Below are 26,555 nucleotides of genomic sequence, written 5' to 3' on the forward strand. Positions count from 1 at the left end.
CTTGATGGTAGGTGGAGGAGAGATAGTTTTTGCAAAGGAAAGATTTGCGAGGTTGGGTCAAGGAGGCTGGAGGGAGCTTTTGCGGAGCCATGGCGGAGCTTTTCGCAGCTCCTGGCTCGCGGGTCGGGAATACCTCGGTTATTCCGCGACGCCACGCGTGGCCATTGAGGCCGCTGGTTCGCTTCCAAGTTTGCCAGGGTCAAACTGAATTGCCTGCAGGTCAGAGTCCCACTGCTTAAATTCGGTGCTTTCAGCGGGCCATCGAGTATCGATCGACATCAGGTCTGGAACACGATGATTCGCTGCGACAGAGTTTGACTTCTATTCCACTACAGAGTATACGTTGTTGCTTGTGCTTGTACTCCGGGGAGCATTGTAGAGTTCACTACCTACCGTTAACCATGGCCAGCCGCCAACTTGAATGGCATTTGCCAAGATCCCCAGTAGGCCCTGGGCACTAGTAACATATTCATCGACACTCTCGTTGCATACTGATTCAAGAGCAAAACAACCAGATGAGCGGGGCGGAGGTCTAGCTCCATCAACCCAGAGACGCAAGCACATTGTGAAACCCGTTCGCCGGTGCCCTTCTATACAGCCAAGAATAATCTCCGTCTCCGGCTCGAAAGAGATATCGTGATGGCCCTCTCATCGAAAACGGGCGAGGACAAGATAGTCCCGGCCCAGGATAAGAATCAAATTGGCAAGTGAAGGAGGAACCGCAAAAAGACGCCGAACCACGACCAAAACTCCGAATATGAGGACAAACGTTCACCTGAACTTGCTGATGACGACGGCGACAATCAGAAGCACGAGGATGGTGATGATTGAAATGGTGATTATCCGGTTCGTAGCCATCCTGCGAGCAGGTCCGTCAGTCAGGCGCTCCGGGTTGGCGGTTCAAGGTTCCACATTACCTACGCGCCATCCCCCTCAACGTCTTGACGCTCCGGTCAACATAGCCCTCGCTGTTCAGAAGCCGATCGTGCGTGTGTTGAATCATCTCGCGCTGTCCGTGCAGATTCGCCAGAGTGTCCGCGCCGATGGACTCTGTCTCATGCGCAAGCGCCTGGCTGGCCTTTAGTCGCTGCGTGCTCCGGTCAAGTCGGTCCGTGCCAGAGAGCAGCTGTTGCCTCTGCTCGAGAGAGGCATCGGACGCGCCGGCCGGTTCGTCCCGATATCGCGATCCGAACAGGGCAGAGCGATCAGAGGAGAGCGAGGTGAGCTTTCGTCGGTTGGCGTCGACGTCGGCTTCATAGTTACGGAAGCGCTGGTTCACTTTGGCCCGTGAAGACGTGGGTATGTTTTGTTTCTCAAGACGCATCTGTCCAAGCTGGATGTAGAAGAGGAGACGTCAGCAGAAGCCTCTGGACCAGGCCGACGAGAGGCATACCAGCTCATCCGCCTCTTCGAGGGCGCGCTCCGCCTGGCTGATGGCGGTCTTGCGGGGTTCGCCCGAGAGTTCGGGGATCTGGTCCAGCTTCTGCGACAGGTCGGCTTGGACGAGCTTGAGCTCCGCTTCGTAGGAGCCGAACAGCTCGGAGCCGGCGTCCGTGTCGAGGGGATTCGCCATGTTGTGTGGGGTCCCAAACAACGTCTCGTCAAGAACAAGCGGGCTCGTTCAGTCGCGCAGCTGTCGAAGGGGAGAGGGAGAACAGATGGCGGAGCTTCGGCAGAAGGAGCGCAATAGCTGGCGCGTAGTGGTTGCTCGTCTGCAGCGTCGGGTTGGTTGTCTTGGTCAGTCTACCAGGCGGAGTCGGAGTGATGTACGCAAGCACCAGCATGTCACAGGGGCGACGGCCGCGGAATAATGCACGTGACAGTTGTCCCCACATGAGAGACAGAGTGGCCCGTGCACCGGCGGAGACCATATCTACGCAGAGCCGAGAAAAATGCATTTCTCCTTTTCCTTCTCCTTCAAGAAAGTTGAATCCCCCGGAAGATGAAGAAAACCGACTCGACGTCTCGACAATCCGTCAATGGCGTGGGGTTGAAATTAGCCGGGCAGAGCAGCGTGGGATTCGTCCCGCACGGCGCTTTTAAGAATTGGTGACTCGTACCACCGTCAACCGATCCCGTTGAGTGCTCGACATGCCGCTGTGTGTTGTCTGCAGTAGCATGCTCTCGTCGCCGCCTGTTTGTGGCCTCATAATGGGGGGCCTGACGTTTCAGAAGAGCTTGCTGCTCGTGAGCTGGACCTGACGTGGCCCTGCGAGTCGACGAGCTCAGATCAAGGCAAGCATCGACGGGCCCTGGACAACACGCCGTACCTATCCTATCATGGCATGTGGAAGGAAGCCTCCTTTCTTCGTCTTTGTTGAGGACACGACGGGCGAGATGTGTGCGGCCAAGTCGCAGCAGGGTGGATCCCACATGTCTTGGGTTTTCACCCCTGGTCCCTTTCGGCTGCAAACGGGGGCCCGTCACCAACCAAGGCAATCTTGATGCTTGTGCTACCCGCCACGCTTCAGCATGTCGTGGCAGCGCCACAGCACGCGCTCTCGCATGCATCAGCGGCGGCTTGGGAAGCATGGCAATGGGCAAGGTGCTAATTAGTAGCGAGTCCGTCTTTGGTTGAAGGCAAAGAAAGTACCCGGGTAGTTACCTCTCAGCACGCAGCACCTGAGTGGTGTCTCAACGTACCGGTTTCGACAGGGCATCAATCGCATCGGGCTACCGCTAATTAGGGATCGTGCCGTCTGCTGTAGACGGAGCCTGAAGATCTCCCCCCATACAGTGATCACCATCAGTAGTACCTACCTTGTAGGTAGTACCCTAACATGGTGGTACCTGGCTGAGGGCGGCGACCTCACCCACACTCTCGGGGCAGCTTCCCGCCCCCCATGTCTGCCGTCCATCGCCTCCGCTTAACTCCCGTGTGTGCTTGCTTCGAATGACGTTCCAGCTTTCTTCGCCATGTGAAAGCCTTCGTTTCTTCTGCCCACCACTTTTCTCGCCTGGCCCCCCCCCCTTCTCTCGCGGCGTCCGCTCTCTTGCTGAGCGTCAATACTCCTCCTGCTTACGATCAACATCCTCTTGTCCAGCGTCACCACTTCTCATCTTGCCGCTTCAATCCACCACGCCAATGGGCCGACCGGTGGAACACTTCACCAGGAAAAAGGTCGCCATCGTCGGCAGCGGCTGCACCGGCATCGCCGCTCTCTGGGCCTTGAACAGGACTCACCATGACGTCTACCTCTACGAGGCGGCCGATCGACTCGGCGGCCACACAAACACGGTGGAGTGGAAGGCCGGAAAGTTTACAACTTGCGTTGACACCGGCTTCATCGTTTTGAATACGGCTACCTATCGTGAGGCGACCCTTTCCGCGCGTTTCGTTTGGCGCAGCTTGAAGCTCATCGTCTCGCAGCCAACTTCATCAGCTTCCTCGACAAGGTCAATGTCCAGACGGAGCCGACAGAGATGACTTTTGGTGTCTCCCGGGACCAGGGCCGCTTTGAATGGGCTGGCACCAGCTTGGGGGCCCTGTTTTGCCAGAAACGCAATCTCTTTTCGCCGCGCATGTGGAGGATGGTCTTTGACATTTTGCGCTTCAACCAGTTCGCGCTCGACCTGCTCATGCGCGACGAAGGCGAGTCCTCCGGCGAATCCGAGACAATCGGACAGTACCTGGATCGCGAGGGCTACTCGGATGCTTTCCGAGACGATTATCTGATTCCCATGACCGCTGCCGTGTGGAGCACGAGTCCGGACAAGTGCTCTCTGCAGTTTCCCGTCGTGACGCTGGTCCGCTTCCTGTAAGCACGCCGTGCCCTTGATGAGCGTATCGCTCGCTGACAAGGTTGCACAGATGGAACCACCACCTCCTGTCCACAGTTGCTGCACGGCCACAGTGGCTAACTCTCAAGAATGGGTCGAAATCGTACATTGACGCCGTCATGCGAGGGTTTCCCCCGAATCACCTGTTCCTTAACACGCCCGTGAGCCATGTCACGAATGACGATGACGGCAGTGTCTTGCTGCACCTTGAACACGGCAGAACGGAAGTGTTTGATCACGTCGTTCTGGCTACTCATGGAGACCAAGCACTGTCCATCATCGAGCCGTCGGCGACGGAGCAAGAGCGGTCGATTCTGTCTTGCTTTGAGACGTCGCAAAACGAAGCCGTCCTGCACTCTGATCTGACTCTGATGCCGAGGAATCGAAAGGCTTGGTCGAGCTGGAACTACCTCACGCTGTCGTCCTTGTCGAGGGCCAATGTTGATCAAGTCTCCCTGACATACAACATGAACATCCTGCAGAACATTCCTCGTGAGCCTTTCGGTGATGTCCTCGTGACGTTGAACCCCCTTCATCGTCCGCGTCCCGCCACGAGGCAGGGCCGATACTTTTACTCACACCCCCTGTACACGCCGGCAGCCGTGCGTGCGCAGAAACTCCTGCATCAGATCCAGAACAAACGGGGCATTAGCTATGCCGGAGCATGGACCAAGTACGGATTCCACGAGGATGGATTTAGCAGTGGCTTGCACGTGGCCCAAGAGCATCTGGGTGCCAGGTTACCGTTCGAGTTCCGGGACGCGACATACAGTCGGGGCAGGAAACCCAGATTGGGCCTTGCCGATCATCTATTACGCCTCTTTATCTTGATCATCCAGGTTTTGTATATTCAGGTTCTTGAGAGGCTGGCTGGGGGTGGTAACCAGAAGGGCAGGCGAGTGCCCAACGGCGTCAAAGCCAAAAGAATCTGAGGGGAGCAGGCTACGAGTTGATGACGCACGGGCATGCGCGTTACTCGACTTGCGTGACTTCCCGGACTTTTTGTGTGGTTGTGTCGAGTTGGGCATATTTCCTTGACACTTTCTTGATGGCTGCAAGGGAAGATGTCATCAAGTGTATCAAGTAGTTGGTGAGAATATTGACAGAAATATGCACTTTTGGGTAACAAATTTATTTTGAAGTTGAGTACTTTATTGGCCATGGAGTGCCCTTGTCGGGGAGCCTTTAGTTTAGTTTAGTTTAGTGTATTTTCCGTCCAGCAACTTTTGGTCGCTCAGGTCTCCGCAGGGGAGCACAGGACGTGCTGAGCTAGCAGGTGTCTACATGCTACATATCGTACACTTCACCCACTATCCAGCATTTCATCGGCTCAACGGCGCTCATGACAAACCTGATGCCCGTCAGCGGGACGTCCAGGCATGAAGAGAAAGCTGTCCCGTGGTCAGATCAGCCAATTTGCTTCTGGGGCCTTGCAGCCTTGATGACCTCGGCGATCGCATGGTCGCGAGACCTTGACGCCGCCGAGATCGGAGCAGGTAACAGAAAGGATTGAGAGGAAAGGTAGGGTGAGAGAGGAGAATGATGACCGTCTAGTGGCGTGGGCAGATCCTCCGAAGAAGGAGCTCGCTTTCGCCAGCCTGACGAATTTGTCAAAGTCCTTGCCGATTGCGCGGTTGATGGCTGCAGCCGGCCAAGGTGCAAGCCGCATACGATGCCGTGGCGCAACCTTTCTGCAGTAAAAGATGTGTGCTGGCTCTTTCGTCTTCCGCACGAGCACGTCAGTCGCGCATTGTCGTGACCAAACCTTTCGTGGTAGTCAGCAAAATCCCATGGTGGGTTCTTGCTGCAAGCAAGTTACGAAGCAGGGGCCGAGAGAGCGCCAATTCTGACGGGCAGCTGGTTGTGGCTTTAAGCCTCAGGTCTCTGTATCGCTCCGGCGCAGAGGCTTCCCACCAGGCCTTGAAAGCCTCTTCCGGCTGCTGTCGGGCAATCTTTCGCAGGTGCGCTAGCGTCGGGACGTTATCAGCGGGTTCTGGCAGTGATGCTCCCGCCTTTGCCAGAGCATCAGCCTCCTCGTTGCCTGGGATGTCAGCATGGCCGGGGATCCAATGGACCTCCACAGCTCCGTATTTTCGCGCCAAAGATTGAAACTCAAGGAAGACCTCTTGCGAGGAGTCGCTCGGCGTGCCCCGTAAGCATGTTGCGGTCGCGAGGTTGTCGAGGCAGACAAAGATGCGGTCAGTTTCTGGAAGGCTCACCGCAGCCTTCAACCCCTCCAACGCACCTTTCGCCTCAGCGTCGAAAATCTCGGCGGGCCCGAGACGGCCCTTGTCGCGCAAGACGGTGGATCCGTCCCGATGAACAACATAGCCATATCCGGCGTGGCCTTCGGTAGAACGGGACCCGTCGGAATAGACGACCAGAGTTCGGGGCGATAGTGCCTGGAGCCAATCGCGAAATTTCTTCGCCGTCTCATTTTTCGATGCACTCTGCAGAGGCGCAGTCTGCTCTTCGACAAATCCGCGCTGCAGCAAGGCAGGCCTTGGGCAGCTTGGTAGCAATTCGTCGGAGCGCCGCAGCCTAGTCCGGAAGGGTTTTGGCTGCTTTTGGTACTTCAGCTTGATCATTTCATTCAGTATAGGGCTTTTGGCCTCGACGTGCGCTTCACGAGCGGATGAGCTTCGTCCAGGGATTTGAGACGCGCAGCAAATGCAGTCCGGCGCGCCTCGAGCAGCAGAGGGACCGGCGGTATCCCTGCCTCCCGGTGCAGAACATTCGTTGGTGTAGTTCTCCACACTGGCAGGATAGCCCGAAGAGATGTGTAGAGTGCCTTGCTCATCTTCTTTACGAGGTGTCCGATCCTGGACGGTCCTTCCTTGCCCGGCTTGGTCCAGCGCGGGCGCGTAGAACCAGGATACCAGACCTCCGCCGCGTAGAGCAGCACTGGAATGACGCAAGCGCAGACCGCTCGTCGCACAGCGCTCGGTAGAGGACCATGCCTGGTGTTTGTCAGTCTCCTGAGATGGAAGGCGACTGCTTGCGCTTTGGCCGTCCATTTCTCGACATGAGTCTTGAAAGACAGAGTGCTGTCGAGCCAGACGCCGAGCCAACGCATCGCCCGGCCCGGCCGTTTCTCAAATTCGCCATGGAGCACTGGCGGCGCCGTCTTGGGCGTCGTTCGAGAGAAGTGCATCACTTCTGTCTTCTCAGGGTCGAAGGAGATCCGTTGGCGGCGCCCCACGATACAAGCTCACGCACATGATGAGATGCTTCGGCGGACGTCTCATCCAGGCTATCGCCGACGCAAAGGATGGCAGTGTCGTCCGCATAGCCGAAACGCCCTTTTGAGCTGCCCAAGCGGTAGATTGGTTCCGTATACAGTAGGAAGAGGATCGGCGAGACTGGCGATCCCTGTGGCAGCCCGCACTGGAGAGGCGATGAATTCGTTGCGATATCTTGATAGCGGATGCGTGCCGACCTGTCTTGCATAAACGAGCCGACCCATCGCGCGAGGTTCGGTGGCCACCCTTGCTCCCGTAGGCGAAGGATCAATCTGTTGCGGAGGACTGTGTCGAAGGCGCCCTGAATGTCCAAAGTCACCAATGTTGCAACCTGCTTGCAGGCAAATGCCTCCTCGATGTCATGAATCAAGGCAGCAACGAGATCCACGGCCGATCTCTTCGGAGCGCGCCGGCTTGTTGTGGGTGTAGTACGCCGAAATGGACCGAGGCCCACGCTGACGCCGTGCGATGAGCCGCTCGAGGCCCTTGCCGAGACAGGACAAAAGGAGATGGGGCGCCAAGCGCGGGGTAGAGAGATCCCTGCGCCCCGGCTTGGCAATCATGACCACTTCTGCTTCTCGGAAGGGCTTCGGATGGTGGCCAATCCTGAGGCAGCCTTGATATAGCTGGTGGACGAGACTTCCGATCGCATGCCAGACAGCGCGGAGCATCCGCACCGTAATATTGTCGGGACCAGGGACGTATTCCCGGTGCGTAGCGTGGCGTCGCGGGTCTCCTCCGGAGAGACTCGGTCGGTGAAGGGTATCGTCCTATCTGTGTTCACGGAGATCCACGGATCTGGGATGTCGTCGTTCGCCGTGCGCCGTTCCAGAGTGGCTTGTCGCAAGGCGGTGGCCTTTTCCAGCTGCGTCTCATACACTCGGTCGTCAATTTGCAGGAGGAGCTTGAAACGGACCTGGAGACTTCAGCCAGCGGACCGCCCTGAAGACGGAGGCGCTATCGGTGAAGCTGTCAATCAAGTTACGCCAGTAAAGGCGCTTGGCCCGGCGCACCACGCTATGGAGCTCCTCTTGGCTAGCTGTACTTCTCGGTCGAAGCCGAGAGAGTGAACTCTCCTCCACGCGCGGTAATTGGCCGCCGCCTTTGCGCATTCTTCAGTCCACCACCGCGCACCATGCGTAGTCTTACGGGCAGGTCGACCGGCAGCTCTGGCTGCACAACCAAGAAGGTTCACGAGCGCCGACGCAAAGCTGTCGAGCTCGGAAGGAGATGCCGTGGTGATCGGGATGAAGGCGGCACCGGCCTCCACTAATTCAATGAATCGCTTCAATTCCTCGTCGGAGTTGAGATGGATCTTTCCTATTGGAAGGGGTGCCAGAACTTGTCCTGGCAGCGTGATACTAAGGGTAAAATGATCGGAGCCGGTTGCTAGATGATCCTCGACAACAGCGTCGGCCAGAGGTATGTTGCAGAAGGCGAGATCAACCGTATTGCCGTGTGCGTTGGTCGGGACATCGACAGGATTCAGTAAGCCGAGTCGATTGTCCATTGCCCAAAACGCTATTTCTTCGCCGCGGTCCTCTCGTCGACCGGCCTGCCAGCTGGGATGTTTGGCATTGAAATCACCAGCAACAAGACACTTGTCCGGTACGGTCCACTGAAGCAAGATTTCAAGGGCTCCGTCGTGGTACGGCTGCCGATAGAAGTTGACGACTGTTATGCCGTTGACGGTGAGCCAAAGGATGTCACGAGTCGCCGCAGGTCTCTTTTGATCAGCGACGAGACCTGCGGAACGCCGGACGTATGTCATGACTCTCGGGCGAGTGTCGCGGCCGTCCCAGTCGTTGACGGGTGAGAAGGTGTCGTAGGCCTGATGCGTCTTAGTGAGGCATCGGCCATCTTTCAGTCCTGTCCATGGCTCCTGCAACAAAATAATGTCGTATTGTTCCGAGTCGGCCAACGCAAGGGCACAATCGTGTGCCGGCGGAATCTTGCCTACGTTGGCTTGGAAGATTCGCAAGATCCTCCTATCGCTTCGATTGCGTGGAAAACAGCGAGGCATTAGGGTAGCGTCACAGGACTAGTGCGTCGTTTCTTCGATGGGACGACAGGGAGGAACTGGTCGCCGTCCCTTACATGCGGCGGCGTTGTGGCCACAACGATGCATGGGGTTGACGGCGCGGCTGGCTCGTAAATGGCGCCCATGTCGGAGCTTCCATCTCCTCCAGCTGCCCGCGGCGCCGTTGACTCCAAGGAAAGTATCTGCGGCCTGCCAGGGCTCTGATCAGACTGGTCGGACACTCTGGCCTTTGAGTCTGCCGCTTCTGCTGCGAGAGCTGAACTCCCATCTGCCGTACCAGGCTCTTCTCCTCCTTCGTCAGGCGCCGGACCATGCCGTGAACGCGCTTGGGGCGGGCAGGGCATTTGGGGTCATCCGCGCAATGGGGTCCAAGGCAGTTTGCACACTGCTCGAGGGCGGTGCATTCTTGGCTACGATGGCCGGTTTTGCCACAACGCCTGCAGCGCGCCGTTCGATCGCAGCTGTGTCGAGCGTGGAAATCCCAGCACTTGTCACATTGGCTAGGAATGCTGGGCTTGTCGATATAGCGGGCGAACCGGCTGGCGCCGAACAGTCGCCAGGGTCTCTGCGTGGGTTCCAGGAAGGATACAATAAGGGTCTTGGTAGGCATATCGCCCGAGTCGTGTCGCGAGGTCCGTATGCTGATGGGCTTCAGTCCGGTTTGGCAGGCAATTTCTTCTTTGACCGCCTCATCGAAGTTGATCTCAACGCTGCGTAGGTCCGTGAGCCTACGGGGCAATCGGCTACGGCATACGAATGCCATTTCTGGCTAATCTCTACGGCCGTCGCGTCCAGATCTACGGCCCAATCCGCCTGTCGCTGCACGAGTAGTTCGCGCGTGGCCACATCCGATGCCAGGATGGCCCAACCCGTGTTTACCGGGAAGGCTGCCGGGATGCGGCGTAGGTCGATGCCGACTCTAGCGGCGATGTGGGCCCGGATAGCGTATCTTTCATGGTTTCGGGCCGGAGCATCGGCGTCAAGTCGGACAAAGACACGCAGGTCTTCCTTGGTGGGACCACGGGCGGTCGTCCTTGAGACGAGTGGTGGTTTGCTGTTTTCGCTGTGGTGGGGCGGAGGCCGTAATGGCCAGCTGTCCTTGTGTCGTTTTGCCGGATGCGAGAACGCTGCTGTACGTAGGTTTCGGTGGTTCCTCAAGGTCGGCGAGCGATTGAGTCCAGAGGTTCAGAAACTTGGTGGCAACTTGCTTTGCGATGCTATTGTGGGAGCCGGACGTGAATTGTTTGGCTGTCTGTTCGAATGATTCGCTAAAGGCCCGAAAGACTGCCAGCTTGGCATCATGGGCTGCCGTTTGGTCGCGAGCGATCTTTGTAGCCGCTTCGATGATGGAGACAGGTGCATTTTCCGTGGACCCGGTCGAACCAGGGCCATTCGGGATTATTTCCGGCTGCGTTCCTTCCGCGACGGCAGCGTTGGGCGTGTCGCTGGGAGACGTCGGTCGAGGGAGCTGCTGAGCCGCCAGGGTTGAGACATTTGGGCGAGCCTCCGCCGGAGAGGACAGTAGGTGCTGAGATGCACGGGCTGCTAGATCAGGTGGCGATTGTATGTCGACAGCACAGGAGCGGCGCGCGAACCTGAGGCTGGTGCCATGGCCGCTGCCGGCGCTTTGCGCGGCGCTGTTGCGGAATTTTCAAGAGCACTGTTAAGCGAAAAGCTGTATGGATAGGCTACTTCCTTAACACTTGCGTGCCAAGAAAGTAAAAATGCAGGGAAGGGTTGTTGTCGGGGAGCCAAATAAGCAAAGTATTGACTACAGGGTAGGTGATTTGGTATTACTATATACGTCAAGCTTGTCCCGCCGCGAACATCGCCTTAACTACCTCAGTAAAACACCCAGAGGCATGAGCTTCTTCGCTTCAGCAACGTCTCGCCCCTAACCTTCTAAGCTATGAACACGACCCCGCGGATCGCGCAGAGCTCGACACGGCACAGCCCATCGCGATGGGCGTGCCTCCTCTGCCAATATGCCCGCCCTCGGCCTCGACAGAGCCCCACTGTCCACGGCTTGCGCAGGCAATCGTCGAGCTCGACTTCGCAGAGGCCAGGGCCGCAGCAGGCCCGCGCGCCTTCGATGGAGCAGATAAGGGCGCATTATAGCAGGAAGAACCAGACGGTGGCGTGCGTGGGATCGACTCGTCTGACCCCTTGCTGGTGCTGGAGTGCGCGCTGATGCGTCTTTGTCCAGATACTACACCCTGAGCTTGATCCTGGGAACTGTGGCCTTGTCGTACGGCTCGGTGCCCATGTACAAGATGGTGCGTCGCTTTCTCAGCTCCCCCCTCTCATCGTGCGGAGTGGGTGCCCGTCTCGCACGCATTGGACTGATCGGCACCAGATTTGCCAAACCACAGGCTGGGGCGGCCAACCCGTCCGCGCCCACGGCGGTTCCTACGAGGGCGACCTGGCGAGCCGTCTAGTCCCCGTCACGTCGGCCAACCGCATTCGCGTCACGTTCAACGCCTCCGTCTCGGACGAGCTGCCGTGGAAATTCGTCCCGCAGCAGCGCGAGGTGCGCGTCCTCCCGGGCGAAACGGCCCTCGCGTTTTACACGGCCGAGAACAGGGGCAGCAAGGACATCATCGGCGTGGCAACGTACAGCGTGACGCCCGCGCAGTGCGCGCCCTATTTCAGCAAGATCCAGTGCTTCTGCTTCGAGGAGCAGCGGCTCAACGCTGGCGAGACGGTCGACATGCCCGTCTTCTTCTACCTCGACCCGGATCTGCTCAATGATTTAAACATGAAGGGCGTGGAAACGGTCACGCTCAACTACACATTCTTCAGTACGTCCGTCACTGTACGCGTCGAGGCCTGGTCGTACCTCTTGCTGACCGAGTAACAGAAGCGAGATACGACAACAATGGTAGATTCAAGGCGCCGGCTATGATATGATTGACATGACCTCCAACCTGTCGGACTCTGTACAATACCCTCCCCTTCCCAACTTTTGGTCTGGACTTTTGTATGGAAGCGGTACGTAAACTCCGCTGAAGTAGCATGGAAAGGCAGGGGACGCAATAGTAGATATCGTCCCATCTGAAGACGTCGGCCGGTTCAGCGCGTGGACCGACAGTCTCTCCCAAGCCTTGCGTACGGACGGTTGAGGGCGCCCAGTGGGTGATTCGCCGCCTGTGCTACGCCTGCTGACTGGGCCAACAATTTTGTCCATGAAGGCAGCTTCTTGTTGAAGACGAATGAAACATGGCATACCTTAATACCCATCACTCCGTGCTCCGGAGGGACAACTTCTAACTACGGAGTAAACGCTTCCCGATTTGGCGGGGCGCACCGTTACGAACGGGGAGGGAGCTCGATATTTAAAGGCCAGCGATGCTGAGTCAGCAGCCTCCCTGGCCGTCTGCCAGAACTTGTAGGGTAACCGAGTCACGTGCTATCCACTGCTCTCGCCTAAATTTCACCCACAACGACTTTTCCCCCGGCGAAATCTCTCTCACTCCAACCGGCCACCGTCCTCCCCTCACCAGCCCAACGCCGACGACGACGACAAACAACCTCCCCCATCCCCATCAACATGGCCAAGGTTAGCAACAGTGAGTATACCCCGATGCGGCGCCTCCGAACCCACGAGACTTTCCCCGACCCCAAGAAAAGGGGATCAGGGAAAAGATGTAAGAGCTCCTCACTAACTCTGACTGTCTCCAGCCGTCGCGTCGTCCCGGCGCAAGAGCCGCGCGGCCTACTTCAATGCCCCCTCGAGCCAGCGCCGCGTCAACATGAGCGCTCCCCTCAGCAAGGAGCTGCGTGAGAAGTACAACGTACGTTTGAACGACTCTGCAATTGCCAACGCCAGGCCTGAGACGCTGACACCCCACAGGTCCGCAGCATCCCCATCCGCAAAGACGACGAGGTCACAATTGTCCGCGGCTCCAACAAGGGCCGCGAAGGCAAGGTCACCTCCGTCTACCGCCTCAAATACGTCATCCACGTCGAGCGCGTCACCCGCGACAAGGCCTCAGGCCAGAGCGTGCCCCTGGGCCTCCACCCCTCCAACGTCGTCATCACCAAGCTCAAGCTCGACAAGGACCGCGAGGATATCCTGGCCCGCTCCAAGGTCGGCCGCGAGCTGCGCGCCAAGAACAAGGTCACCGCCTAAGTCAAAACCGCGCAGCCACCCCCCAAACACAACCGCCACATGAGACGAGTCCGGGAGCAAAAAGACGGGGCCCGCCGCTGCTGTCAAATGCCCTCTAACACGAGGCACTGACACCAGGCGACGAATTTTTCTTTTCCGTGGGGAAAAAGCAGGGAAATGGGCATTCATACTCCGGCGTTCTATCTACGATACCCTCGTGCAATGCGGCTCAGGCATATGACGGGGTAGATGAATTGAGAATTTCCATGGTTCTCAATGGCCATTTCACATTTTTGTGTGAAATGCTCCATGGGAGGCGTTTCCCGAAGTCAGTTCTACCCCTTGCCGGGACACTCGTGCGTTGTGGTGCTTCATGAGTCCTCCTTGTCACCGGAGGTCTCTGCATGCCGCGCCATCACCTGTAGGCGCAAGCCTGTCGACGGACACGTCCGTCCCTGGGCACTTGCGCACGCCGTAGACCCGTAGAGCCGTGACAGCTACCATGGCATGTAGTGGGACTTGAATTCAATGTTGCGCCAGCATATCTCCGCGTCTACCACTCAGATCCATGGTTTTCGAGGTATTCGACTGGCGAAGAGAGAATCAGTAGGGCGAACACTTTAGTTATCACCAGTTCCCTTACTCTCGCCCGAAGATTTCCACGGAGAATAATGACAATGGAAATTTGATGGTGAGGCACATTCCAATTTGGAGCCAGCTGCGAAGGAAACCGTGCTCCCACGGAGAGACGACTATTATTAAAAGTTAGTTTGCATTACTTCTGTTCCTTGGTCCGTCTGCGCCTTCATATTAAAGTAGCTACTTTGCAAATCGGGGGCCAAACAAGCTTGCGCGCACACTTCGCCATCCACCACGGAAATGGCTGCCCCGGTGATGCCGCAAGGCCATCAGCTCATTACACCTTGACACAGCCCACACTCTAACGCACTGGTGTCCGCCCAGATGCAGATGGGCACTCTCGCATCAATCCCAAACCCGAGCCATATGCGAACGACAGCAGGGATATGGCGTGTGCCCAGACAGCCGCTGAGACGTCGTAACAAAGTGAAACGTAAAACTTATACACAAGGCCAGCAAACCGTCCTGCGATACTCATATAAGTCGTAAGTATGACAGCAATAATGCATGCTCTCGCTAGAGCTTTTCTGTGGCGTGGTCCCAGCTTGTGGCCGTGGCATGTCCAGTCAAATCGTTGGGAAACCACGTCGCCACCGTCAGCCCTCAGTAACCGGCACGACGCAACGGACCCTTCACGTTGCCGCCGGCCGGTGGGCGGTTCTCAACCTTTTTCTCCTCCTCCTGGCCCGTGGACCCAACGTCGCCAGAGTCCCCTGGCTTGTACGACGAGGCCTTTGGGGAGATGGAGGTGTTGGCAAAGGCAGGAGTGAGTGACGCCGTGGCATGGCCGGCGTAGTTGGGCAACACTCCCTGTGCTGTCATGGATGAGACTGTTCCTGGGACTGCAGCGCTGCTCGATTTGCCCTTCTTCAACATGCTCTGCCAAATTTCATTCGAGTTCTTGCTCCTGCAAACGTCAGTTGACCGTGCCGGACGCGAGAAAGCGTCTTGGGAGCCGTACTTTTGCGGTACATTCCGACGGCCCTTGAACAGAATGTTTGAATCATCGCCCGACTCTGAAGATGACTTGTCATTGCGGCCGCCTGAAAATCGCCCATTCTCGGCAAGGGCCTTGCGGAAGTCCTCGTAACTGCCCCCGGCCTGAGATGTGCTCTTTCTGGGACTCTGCTTTGCTGCAGCGGGTGTCGGGGTCATGGGCGACTCGAGTCTCGGCAAGTTTTCCGATTGGGTGAGGTTGTTTCGGGGAGGTCTCTGATTGCACAGGTCAAATGACGCAAATGGGTCGCTTTCGGCCGTGGCGAGGCCGTAGTCTGCTTGGATGTTTCCGCTTGGAATTCGACGGCGTTGCGTGCTGGGGCTCGACGTGGCTTCAGACTCGGACGAGCCTCCCTTGACGGGCGACGGAGGGTAAAAGTCCTTGCCGTCGAACTTGGGATACCCCTTTTGGAGGTTGCGCGGTGCGTTGCCCCAGTACATGTGGCGCGCGCGCAGCTCATCCTCGGTCAAATCACGGTCATACGTGTAGTCGACGCCTGCTGCAGTGGGACTGAAGCCGCGAGGAAGCGTTCCAACGAGATAGGGCTTTCCAGCATCGTTCCTGGTGACTGCGCTTCGGCAGGAAGTCTCGGCGCTGGCAAGAGACGCAGCCGAGCGCAAGGAGTCAGTAGTTCCAGAGGCCGACATCGCGCCGTCTCCTCGGGGCTGGAACGGAGGGGCCAACGCTGCACTGACCGGAATAGAAGACGCCTTCTTGATGGGTTCGGAAGGGCGAGGCTTCTTAAGGGCACTCTTCAGGGGCATAGGCTTGGAAGGGTTTGGACCACCTGGAAGCTGGGAAGGGATGCGATCCTTGCTCCTCTGCCTCTCGGCCGCAGGAGCCTGAGACGTGTCATCCTGCGAGCTGGACACGCTCTGGGTATCGTGTCCTGGTCTAGCGTCATTGGCGGCCGAAGACGTTGAGCCGCTTGATTCCTCGTCCTTCTCACCCTTGACCAAGTGGCCTTCTTCAAGGGTTTGCTGCGCCTCGAGGTTCCTCCCAAACAGCTGAATTTGGTGGCGAAGCACTTGGGTTTGCTGCTCAACTAGTTTCTCATCAATCTGGTGCTTGTTGTACTGGAGCTGATCCTCGAGAAATCTGAGATGGCTTCGCAGATTTTCCAGCTGCCTCTTGGTGATTTCGCTCTGGCGAATAGAGGACACCGGGGGATTTGAAGGTCCGGCAAAGGCCGGGGCGCTAGGCGAGGCGGCGGCTTGAGGATACAGCGACGGATCAGACTTCATGGTATGAAGGTGCATCATGGGATGCATGCCATATCTGGGGTGCATCATTTGGCCACCCATAGGAACAGGAAAGCCGGCAATAGAAGGCATACCAACCGGAAACATGGCAGCACCGGGGGGCATCATCCACTGACCATTGTAGAAAAACGGTCGGCTGTGATCAAACTGCTCCGGGGGCGAAACGCGGACCGAGTTGGCATTCTCTGAGTTGGCAGATTCGCTCTGCTTTTCGCTCTTCAGAGAGGCTGCCGGGGTTGTGGACCCGGAGACAGATCCCGCCATGGTAGCCATATGCGGATGAACCATGCCAAAGGCACCACCCATATTGACCCCCATGTGCCAGGGCATCATCTGGAAAGGAGCTTGTGCAGCCGCCATGCCAGGGACAAAGCCAGGGATCATGGGCGAGAACGCACCGAAAGGAGCCTGAGGAATAGGGAACGGGCCATGCTCAGGCTGGTCGCGGCCGACACCTCTGCCCGAAAACGCCCCGTCGCCCGTGGCCTTGTCCTTGGACCATTTCGCCGTTGGCGACGAGGGGCCCCGGGTGTTGGGGACAATGCGCCCGCCAGCAGTGACACGCACATGGGTCGGAGACACGACGGCCTTGTAAAACCTCTGAAAGCCCTCGTCTCTTTGGGCGACGATGCCGGCCGGGCTGCAGATGGGGTGAACGGCGTCCTCTTCGGAGTCCGTGCGGCCGCGATATTTCCATTCAGAGTCGGTGCCATCAAGCTGGCGAGCAACAACACTCTTGGCCGGAGCGGTATCTGGCGGGGCAGAGACTTCCGCGTCCTCCTCTCTGATCAAAGGGAGGGCTCCTCCGGATGGCATTCGAAAAACCTCGCCTGTTCGCACCGTTAGACTCTTTCTGCGCCGTGAAGGCAGGGCGAGGGGATTGGCAAGGAACGCACCAAGACCGCTGTCGTTGCGGAGCTTTTCCCAAAGACGGTCGTAAAGCTCCTGGCCAGCAGAGACCTTTCTCAAGCGAAGGAGCTCACGGGCGGTGTACATCTTGGACGCCATCTTGATCTCGACAAATGCAAAGAGGAAGTAGGAACGATGGTTCTCCCGGGAGTGCCAGACGAACAAGGTGGGGAATCCGCGTGACTTGTCGAATCTCCGGAGGTGAGCTTGAACGAAAGTCAGGAGTGGCAGGACCTGTGGCCAGAGTCTGCTCCCGTCAGCGATTTTCTGCGCCTCCAGTTGTGATTGAAGGAACTTGGGCATGGCGTCGAAGGAGAATGAGAGAGGAAATCGATCCGAAGAGCTGCCCAGCTCAACTGAGACCTGGACACAGCGATGGTAGTTGTGCAGCAAATTATATCTGATAAGTGGAATGGCCGAGCAGCTCAGGACGTGGTCCTCGTACTGCGCGGCAGACAGGCAGCGGAGAATCCGCTTTGCCCGCCTCGATCTGGTCATGACCATTGGAACCCGACTCTTCCTACCGAGTGTGCCAGAAGAAGAACAAGGGGGTGAGGGATGAGGGAGAGAACGACGAGGACGTGAATACCGCAGACAGTGGTGTCGGCAAGCCGCCGTCGATTGCAAGGCTGTTGATAGTCGTGCAGCGCCAAGGGGCAAAGCTTGGAGGAAAAGCTGTTCCATGCACGTCACGTTGTGACCATTAGGAACGCTTTGACGGCAGACTGCGACGCCGGGTAGAGTGAAGAGTGGCGGAACGGGTCGGGTCGAATGCGAAGAAGGGCAACCAGCCGTGACAGCGAGAACGAGGCGGCGCCGGAATTGATAGCCGGGAGACTTGGCAGGGGAGCAGATGTGGTGCACGACAGCATCTATCCGTCCAAGAGAGAGGGGCGGGAATAAAAGAAGGAAAAAGAGCGACTAACCTAGCAGTGGCGAGAGAGAGCAATCAGCGACCTGTATTCATATCAAGCCCCGATGAGGCTTCCAATGGGAAAGATGGGAGACAGTGGGTGGCGAAGAGGACGAGTAGGGCGACTGACTGGTTCGATGGTTGGCCAAAGGAGCCGCAGCGGGAGCAGTGTGGGACGAGGAGACCAAAAGCGTGCAGAAGCAGAGGATGAGTCTGGTGAGATCAGGGAGAGGGCAAGGCGCCGGACGAAGTCTTGAGCCGCAGCCGGAGGTCAAGGACCAAGGCAGGCGATGGCGAGGGCAAGGAGGCGGGAGGGAGCAAGCGGACCTGGACGGGGAAGCCCAGCCCGTCAAGGGCGCTTCGCTTGACCTGGCTGTGTGCAGCAAAGATATGCGAGGGCGGTGTCGTGACGTCGAGATGATGCTGGAGGAGGATGCCGAGGAAGGCGTAGCGAGCTGGGTTGGTCCGGGTCCGTGGATTGGTTCGTGGCGATGGAAAGCTGTCGATGAGGCGAGGGACGGCGACGAGGGACGAAGAGGAAAGCACGCAGAGGAGAGAAAGAGGGCGTGCGATGTTTATTGGACGGAAGAAGGAAGGCAGCTCAGGGTGCAGCAAGAGCAAATTCCCCTGAGGGCCCTGCCTGTATCAGGAAGGCCTTGCTTGACAGGTAGCCAAGTACCTACTAGGCACCTGCTTTACCAGACGGGCAGCTGGCAGGCAGCTGGTGCTCATGATTGCCGGCCTCAGGGGACCATCGCTATAACGGGAGCCAAATACCGCAGGCAATCGCTGCAACAGGGCTGTCGGTAGACCTCGGGCCCTGGATGCCCTGCAAAGGGTCTGAATGACTCTAAGTCTAACACGCGCACACGCGCACACACACGCACACACACAATACACAGTCGCCTGAGCAGACCTCACAGGTCTCACCCGTGGAAGCTGGCCCCTTCGCGCGCACTGCTCTCGGCCAGGGACTTGATCAGCACCATCGCTCGTGGTTCGAATGCGCCCCGTGGTGGAACTGGAACTGTCGGGTTGCCAAGGCAACTTGGCACAGGCCACAGGGTATCTTGGCAGACTGCGCAAGGCAGGCTCTCAAGTTGGTTTACATCTATGAAGTGAGATGTTGGCGAAGCAAAGCGAATTGCTAGAAGTGTGCTGAACAAACCAGTGAGGTGCAAAAAGGAGGCGGTCGAGGTTGGCGCTCCAGTCAGCTGACTGAGCACGTGGGACATTCACTGTGCGAGTGCGCGTACAGACTACATTAGCGTGCCTGCCTGTAAGTTACTCTGTATAGTCTGTACTCTGGAAGCTGGTTGCAGTTTCCTTCGGTGCACATGAAGCCTCCCGCTTGAAGCATCGTGGCATCAGCAACTCCAACATGCCACTTGGTTGCTCATGGATGCACCGTTGCACTATAAGTCTGCAAAACTGTTTGCTTCTCTGTCACGGTGCAGCAGCGTCTACCCCCCCTGAGTCCTGAGTCCTGACCAGCGCTTTCAAATTGCTTGCAAGTTGCAACGTGGGAACAGCGCAAGCAACTGCATCATCATGAGCAACTACCATCCACAGAGTGCAGTGTGATGACGAAAACATCACCAAGAGAGGCAACAGGCTTTCACTCTCGACCAGCTGGCCGAGAGTCTGAGTTTATTTCAAGTCGAGCTCGAAGAATCTAGAAGTAGAAAACAAGAATCAAGCACCCAATATTGCCACCTCCAGCAGCAGCATCCGCCAAAGAGTATGTATGCTACGCTCTTCCAGATTCATGTGATATCGCTATTCGCTTTTCGTATCCCCAGGCAGCTTGAGGCGGATCCTGGGCTCTGGCGTGGCGAGTCTGTGACGGTCGTGGCCGGCTCCCGCAATTACTTGCGGTAGCACTTGCCGGTATGACGGTCAACCGACTTGCCCTGGGGGCACTCGCAGCGCTTGTTGTGGCGGTTGTAGTCGAGGTTATGGTTGTGGCAGACACACTTGCCGAACTTGTGGTGGAAGAGGGCATCCTTGCCGCAGTCATGCTTGCATTCGTGGCCGTTCCAGACCTGGCCGCCGGTGCAGTAGCACTTCTTGTTTTCCACGTCAAACTTCATGCCATGCTTGTGGCAGACGCACTTGTTAGACCTGTGGTTCCAGGAAGCGTCGCGGCCACAGCTGTACTCGCACTTGCGGCCGTTCCAGACCTGGCCGCCGGTGCAGTAGCACTTCTTGTTGTCCACGTCAAACTTCATGCCATGCTTGTGGCAGACGCACTTGTTGGACCTGTCGTTCCAAGAGGCATCGCGGCCGCAGCTGTACTCGCACTTGCGACCGTTCCACACCCGGCCACCGGAACAGTCGCACTTCTTGCTGAACGAGTCAAACTTCATGCCCTGCTTGTGGCAGACGCACTTGTTGGACCTCTCGTTCCAGGAGGCGTCACGGCCGCAAGAGTACTCGCACCGGCGCCCGTTCCAGCTCTTGCCGTCGGGGCAGTAGCACTTCTTGCTGTGCTGGTCGTACTTTTGGTCGCGCTTGTTGCAGAGGCACTGCTTCTTCCACTGGTCCCACAAGGCATCCCGGCCGCAGTTGGGGCGGCGGATGTCGGAGCGCGAGTCAAAGTCACTGTCGAAGCCCCTGGCCTCGACCTCGACGTCCCGGGCATCGACCTCGACGTTGTCGGGGTTGGCCTCAGGGTTGGCTGTGACGGAGCCGAGGGAGAAGAGGGCAGTGAGGAGGAAATGCTTGAGAAGCATGGCGGGCGAGTGTTGGGCTATGTAAAAGGGTGGATGAGAGAGAGCGATGGGAGCAGCCGCGAGGTGCCGTTGTTGAGGGCTGAAAGTAGAAGGTAGGTGGGAGAAGGAATCGGTGGCTGATGAGGATGGGAGAAAGAGATGCTTCGAGGGGACGACGAGCTGGGCTTATATAGAAGATTCCCCATGGCCCGGAGCTGGAGCAAGGTTGAACTCGAGAGAGCCACCGAGGGAATCATCTCGGCGTCGATTCTAGGTCGAGGCCTTACGGCTGGTCGGCGGCAGGGGTCATGGGCCCGTTCAAGGGCCCCTGGGCGCGGCTGCGTGCATCGTGGTGAAGCTGTATGCTTGTGTTGGGCTGGACAAACACGAGCTTCAGCTTGGGTCTAGAGCGCGCCTATCCGCGCTCCGAGGATCCGGTGGCATCTCCAAGAAAAGCGAAAACGAGGTCAAGTCAGACACAAGGTCAACAAGGTACCAAAAGAGAGACTATTAGGCGGACAGCGAGTGGAAATGCACCCAACATGGGCCTTGGCAGCTCGACGCTTTCTTTTGCTCACTTGCTGAATCGTACATGGCGAGAGCCGCTAGGAAATATCCATATGCGACTCCTTTCTTTTGGCCAGGACAGCTGTCTGGGTCTCCAGTCGGCGATGGTAGGATGTGCCACTCCGAGACCCCTACTATCATCTCATGCCCATGGATTGATATGAGGCGCCTTACCGTGCCGAGCTTAGACGGGCCCAGCCAGATAGGGCTGGCGAACGGCATGCACACAATCACTGCTCATGTTTGCCAACCGAACCTTGGATTGATGTGGCAGCTACTCCGTAGTTATGGCCTCGAAATGGACTTGGTTCCGAGAGCTTGGACCGTTGCTTGACAGAAAATGGGCTGCATTCAGGGGCTGTACGACGACGATGCACCTCAACAGACGCAACTTGAGCCGCGAGCCCGCTGCCGCATGCCTCCATGGCCAGACAGGGGTTGATTGGACAGACAAGGAGGGAAAGAGACGAAGAAGGTGCAACTTGAGCCTCGAGCTGTTACAAGCCCGCCGCCGCACGCCTACATGGGCAGACAGGGGTTGTTGGTTGGACGGAGGAGGAGGGAACGAGACGGGCCTGTGGCTCAAGCGCTCACTTTTTCCTTTTTGCGCGGCTGATTGCCTCGGAGTCGGTTGGGTCCGGCTCCAGCGCCTTGCGTCTGTGGGATTCAACGACCTGGCCGGGCAGACCACATCAACAAGTGGCCATTCGCTGCTAGTCAACGCTTGGGGAGCTCAGCTCTGAGCTCAGAGAGCATGAACAAGTCGACCTCTCCCCTCCCCCTTCCCCCTGTAAGCCGACCTCCCCCCCCACGCTTTGCGTCGTACGGTCGTCAAGCCGACCAATTGACTTTCTTGTAGCTTTCTATCCAAGCAGCACCATCGGAAAGCGTATCACGGGGTTTTTGAAAAATCAGTTAGAGCTGGTCATGCGTGTTTCAGGCGTCAGGGATCAGTGGTGGCTATGAGTGTATTTTGTTCGAATTATCAAAATTACAAGAGTCAAAGTGGCCGTGGTCGCCTTGGGTATACCGGTAGAGGCAACCATTACTCCAAAGCCAAGCCGACTGGGAGGAATTCGATATGCGGGGCCATGGTCGGCTTACAGGGGACAGGGCGGGGAAGGTCGGCCTTGGCCTTTTAACTACCACATGCTCGGTTGAGCTCTGCCCAATAGAACGACATGGTTCAGGCAAATATTGCTTTTTCTAGACATGGCCCCCCCTGGCTAGAAAATTTGCCGTGGCAAGGGGAGTAAGCACCCAATGTTAGTTAGTGCTGCGCCTGTATCAACACCTGCGGCCTCGAACCCCCCTGCAAGCGAGCAGCCGTCCCCGGGCTTAAAATAGATGCCCGACGAGCCGGCGGTGCGCTTCAGCCGCGGAGGGGGTTGGGGAGCCAAGCGTCTCGAGACTCCAGATCGAGAGCCGAGGCAGGGGGGCAGGGGGGGTCGAGAGAGGCAAGGAAAGAGAAATGGGAAAGGGGAGAGGGAAGCAAGCAAGGCTTGAGCGATGAGTGCATGACTTTTACAGTACGAGTAGAGTGAAGAGTCCAGCCCGGATTGATGCTGCAAATCAACCCCTTATCGCGCCACTTATTGACGAGAAAAAGGGCATGGAAAGCGCAAGGCGGCGTGACCTTTGGTGGTCAAACTTAAAGCGCTGTGCTTTGACGGGTAGAGACAAGCAGTCGAGCGAGTCTTTTCCCCGCGGTCATCGAAGCTGGCAGCCCTGAGGGATTTCTTTCCATCGGGCTTCTGTCTTGCATCACGAGTTCGACTCTATATTTGGACTCACCCTGTAGTCTCTTGCAAGAGCTTCATGGGCCGAAGTGCATGCCCTATGCGGAAGCTATCTCTTAGCCTCGTGGGCCAGAAGCAATACCGTCAGCCCGGCCAGTGCTTTTATTAGCAACCCAAGGCTCAGCTGAGCTGGCGGTAAACATCACCATGATGCTTGGTGTTTTCCTCGAAGGGTGAACTCGAGCCTGGGAGCCTGGTGCTTGGCGGTTGACGGGCTTGTGCTCTCCACCAGGAATCCTGCTCATAGAGGACATGAAAGGCACGCAGACCATGGCTCACCGCCATCCGGGGCCATAAGCATAGGATCCTTGGCTTGCCGCCTACCCGGGGTCCCAAGAGCTGCGAGCTAGCCACTCAGCAGCGGGCGTGATTTTCAAAACAGTCATCATTTCTCCTCATTCTACCTACGAATCCTCGTCTGAATGTCCAGCTGTGCTGGCCCGTCCTGCAAGCCCACGTGGCGAGGAATCGTCCAACGAGCCAATAGCAGGGGCCGACGTGAGCAAAATGTTGGTTTGTACGGGCATTGTTCATGCTTAATTCGGGCTCGGGTCTATGACTGCACCGACTATCTACCGAGAGTCGGCGGCCAACTCCCCGGTTCCACAGTCGACACCTCATTTTCGAGTCGTCCTGCATCGGACCAAACTCTCCTCTCAGCTGACACGTGTGTTGTTGGGAAACCCCGGCCGCCGGGCTTGTCAAGGAAACTGGTTAGGTTCAGCGAGGGCCCAAGTTCAAGAATGGGAAGCTCGCGTTCACCGGGATCCCCCCCTCTGCACAGGCATCGTAGTAAGCAGGCCATCTTCTTTCAAACATTACAAGGTATCAACATCTCTCCAGCCTCTGCCACAGTGGCAGACTCCTTGTCTGCTCCATGCACCCAAACACTCCGAGATAACATCCGACAGCAACACCCGCGCGCCACCCCGCAGAGAAAACACAACGTAACAGGTGAGGCTGAAGATGAACATGATAAACGGACCGCTCAAGAACCACAAACGCCTCCTATTCAAACCAGTACAGAGTAAACCACGTCAATGCTCTAGGCGCCTCTCGTCTTCTCGGCAACGCCGTCGCCCCTCCTTTGGCCAAACTTTTCCGTTCCTGCGCCGCTGCCAAATTTGGCCTCCTCCATCTCCCACTTGTCTTTTTCCTTGGCATTCCGAGCCTGAAACGCCCGCACAAACTTCCACGTCTCGGTGTCGGCCATGTTCCAGGCCTCTAGCGAGGCGCGCATCCGGGTCTCCTCGGTTGCCTTGGTCTGCGCCACCACATGCCTCGCTCGCTCCAGCAGAGGCGCCTCTAGGGCAAGGTCTCCCTTTGACGCCACCGGGCCGTTGCCAGGTTGGTGTGCTTTTGCCTTCTTCCTCATGAGCCGAACTGCTGGAACAGGACTTTCAGATTTCCCCTGATCCATGCCATGCTCGGGAACGGCGAAGCCAAAATACCAACTGATGTCGACCGGCATCTCATTCTCCGCCACCAGCCAGAGAGAGCGTGAGGTAGCGTGCTCGCCGGCAATGGCCTCCTTCAGGGACATGACGCGCCGATTCCCCGAAGCGCCTGCGCCGAGGAGGGCTTGGGTAACGGCCGTGAGCCAAGGATCGCGCGCCGACTCGCGACGGATCCACGAGATGTTGAATGACTCTTGCAGGTTGTCGAGCAGTGCGAATGTCCAAGGATGCGGCACTGTGCCGATGCTAAAGACCTTTCTCGAGTTGCGGTACCTCGCGGGGGTCGACACCCGCATTGGGGCCGTGGCAACGCACGGCGCACAGCGGGGATGGTTTGGCGGGCATGTCGACGGCATGGGGCTTTCGGAGCAGGAGGCGAGCTGCAGGGCGAGCTTGACGGCGCGTCTAATCATTGCGGTCGTGTGTTCCGGGTGGGGCTTGAGGACCTCGATGCCTTCGGGGAACCGGTTCTGCCAGAAGATGTGGAGATGGGTCGTGATGAGCTTGTTCAAGCTGCGGAGACCTCGAGCGCGGCCTTTCTTGAAGTCAAGGGCGACTTTGGGGTACTTTTTTCCCACGACACTTTGCGTGTAAGATGCTAATGGAGCAGGGGTCTTGTCGATCTCGATGAGGCCGCCCGGCAGATCCGTCATGCCGGTCTCGAGCATCCTCAACTTGGCAGGCTGTATGGCGTGCTCTATGACGGCACCGACGTCGTCTTCTTGGCCAACAAGGAGAGCATCGCCCAAGTCCTTCCAACGCGTGAGGTACGGAAACTCGCCGCGGCGGAGCGACGACAGCGCTGGATTATCGTCTGTGGCAGTCGGTAGCAGAGTGTAATGCGCCAGAATGCCTCCACCCACTGTGTGCCAGGCAAGCCACCTCGTGAGATCCTTTCTGACGGCCGGCTCCATGTCGAGCCGCTTCAGCCGGGCGTAGCTAGGATGCTGCATGGCCTCTGCGGGGCTCAATATGAGGGGCCGGAAGCCTCTGGCCCACCAGGCGCGGCGCCAGGTCAAGAGCAGCTCGCTCTCGGCATGCTTCTCCTCAAGGGGCTTGTTGGCGGCAGCATCGTAGTAGCAATAGATGGGCTGGCGCGGGGTGAGCGGGGGAAGCAGGGCCCGGTCGTTGTCGAAGGTAAGGGAGCTGGAAAAGGGCACCGAGAGCCATTTCCAGTCGGCCCACCACGAGGCGCCGGCGTATTCGTCGTCGTTTTGGCGAGGAGGGCGATGGGAGAGCGGGCGGAAGGGAGTCAGGACTGTCTGGGAACGGGCGTCGCTGCTGCGCGGGGCGGCGATGTTGCTGTGGTAGGCGACTCTGGCCGGAGACGACAGGACGGCGCCGGTGACGAGGGCGATGAGGGTGATGGCGAGCAGGGAGAGACAGAGCAGCAGCGAGGCCAGGCGGCGGGCGGTGAAGCGCGGAATCGGGCGTCCGAAGAGAGTGTGTTGCTTGGGCATGTTGGCGATGGAGAAGGGCAAGAAACGGGCATCATGGACAGTCTCCAATTGCCCGCTCGTCCAGCCTTTGACCGGGACGAGGAGTGCGTGTGTTGGCAGAGGAGCACCACATGAGGGAGGGGAATGCGGACGGGAGTGCAAGATATGGGAGGTGGGAGTCTGAGGCCGAGGGAGGAAAAGTCACCACCTCGGCCAATGCCAGTCAATTTGAGCGAGGTAACGTACTCCGGGGGACCCAGCCGTTTGGTCAGAGCTGTCAGGCGAGTCCAGGTACCATGCTGGCGCCATGCCTCCCGCGAGATTAGCGACCCCCCCAAGCGGGATACTGCAAAGCCAATCAACACGGCCGTCTTGTCTCGCCGCTCCCTCCGGCACTCGGGCCTGAACCCCTGGAATGATTCTCGACCCCGACTTCGTGCGGGGCCTGGCGCCCCTATAGGTCACTACGCCCCAGTCCCGTGATGGCGTCTTGGTATTATGCGCGCCTCGTCGGACATGCCTGTCTGGCATTGTCGCGCACGAATGCCGCGCTTGGCCTAAAATTGCTCGCATGTTTGAAGCCCGTATACTTAGCTGCTCAGTGCTCTTGATTCCTCGCCTCGGCGTGAGCCCAGCTTTGCCCAAGCCCCAGGAGGACTAGCTCTTCCTCATGTAATTCAATCAT

The 26,555-nt window shown here is 57.9% G+C and overlaps 8 protein-coding genes across 8 annotated transcripts; 3 read left to right on the forward strand and 5 right to left on the reverse strand.

The window, feature by feature from the left end:
* Positions 1–771: 771 nt before the first annotated feature.
* On the reverse strand, positions 772–1,573 carry HRG_07909 (vesicle transport v-snare protein; the record flags this gene model as incomplete). Its single annotated transcript, XM_044866380.1, has 3 exons — positions 772–859; positions 918–1,333; positions 1,394–1,573. 3 exons carry the CDS (start codon positions 1,571–1,573, stop codon positions 772–774), a joined length of 684 nt encoding a protein of 227 aa, XP_044718269.1.
* Positions 1,574–3,085: 1,512 nt separating this feature from the next.
* HRG_07910 (flavin containing amine oxidoreductase domain-containing protein) lies at positions 3,086–4,712 on the forward strand (the record flags this gene model as incomplete). Its single annotated transcript, XM_044866381.1, has 3 exons — positions 3,086–3,311; positions 3,371–3,758; positions 3,812–4,712. 3 exons carry the CDS (start codon positions 3,086–3,088, stop codon positions 4,710–4,712), a joined length of 1,515 nt encoding a protein of 504 aa, XP_044718270.1.
* A 2,869-nt stretch (positions 4,713–7,581) lies between these two features.
* HRG_07911 (endonuclease-reverse transcriptase domain-containing protein) lies at positions 7,582–9,188 on the reverse strand (the record flags this gene model as incomplete). The annotated part of the gene is made up of 4 exons (XM_044866382.1): positions 7,582–7,859; positions 7,939–7,964; positions 8,036–9,063; positions 9,120–9,188. The coding sequence occupies 4 exons, from the start codon at positions 9,186–9,188 to the stop codon at positions 7,582–7,584; spliced, it is 1,401 nt and encodes a 466-aa protein (XP_044718271.1).
* Positions 9,189–10,972: 1,784 nt separating this feature from the next.
* On the forward strand, positions 10,973–11,973 carry HRG_07912 (cytochrome c oxidase assembly protein ctaG/Cox11 domain-containing protein; the record flags this gene model as incomplete). The annotated part of the gene is made up of 4 exons (XM_044866383.1): positions 10,973–11,202; positions 11,270–11,339; positions 11,420–11,864; positions 11,924–11,973. 4 exons carry the CDS (start codon positions 10,973–10,975, stop codon positions 11,971–11,973), a joined length of 795 nt encoding a protein of 264 aa, XP_044718272.1.
* Positions 11,974–12,613: 640 nt separating this feature from the next.
* On the forward strand, positions 12,614–13,195 carry HRG_07913 (ribosomal proteins l26 eukaryotic, l24P archaeal domain-containing protein; the record flags this gene model as incomplete). Its single annotated transcript, XM_044866384.1, has 3 exons — positions 12,614–12,632; positions 12,745–12,857; positions 12,917–13,195. The coding sequence occupies 3 exons, from the start codon at positions 12,614–12,616 to the stop codon at positions 13,193–13,195; spliced, it is 411 nt and encodes a 136-aa protein (XP_044718273.1).
* Positions 13,196–14,416: 1,221 nt separating this feature from the next.
* Positions 14,417–17,284, reverse strand: HRG_07914 (uncharacterized protein; the record flags this gene model as incomplete). Its single annotated transcript, XM_044866385.1, has 3 exons — positions 14,417–14,720; positions 14,775–16,902; positions 16,969–17,284. 3 exons carry the CDS (start codon positions 17,282–17,284, stop codon positions 14,417–14,419), a joined length of 2,748 nt encoding a protein of 915 aa, XP_044718274.1.
* A 2,478-nt stretch (positions 17,285–19,762) lies between these two features.
* HRG_07915 (uncharacterized protein) lies at positions 19,763–20,629 on the reverse strand (the record flags this gene model as incomplete). Its single annotated transcript, XM_044866386.1, has 1 exon — positions 19,763–20,629. One exon carries the CDS (start codon positions 20,627–20,629, stop codon positions 19,763–19,765), a length of 867 nt encoding a protein of 288 aa, XP_044718275.1.
* A 3,390-nt stretch (positions 20,630–24,019) lies between these two features.
* Positions 24,020–25,891, reverse strand: HRG_07916 (uncharacterized protein; the record flags this gene model as incomplete). The annotated part of the gene is made up of 1 exon (XM_044866387.1): positions 24,020–25,891. One exon carries the CDS (start codon positions 25,889–25,891, stop codon positions 24,020–24,022), a length of 1,872 nt encoding a protein of 623 aa, XP_044718276.1.
* Positions 25,892–26,555: the final 664 nt, after the last annotated feature.

The sequence above is a fragment of the Hirsutella rhossiliensis genome (assembly GCF_020360975.1).
Source record: "Hirsutella rhossiliensis strain HR02 chromosome Unknown scaffold00009, whole genome shotgun sequence".
Classification (NCBI taxonomy): Eukaryota; Fungi; Ascomycota; class Sordariomycetes; order Hypocreales; family Ophiocordycipitaceae; genus Hirsutella; species Hirsutella rhossiliensis.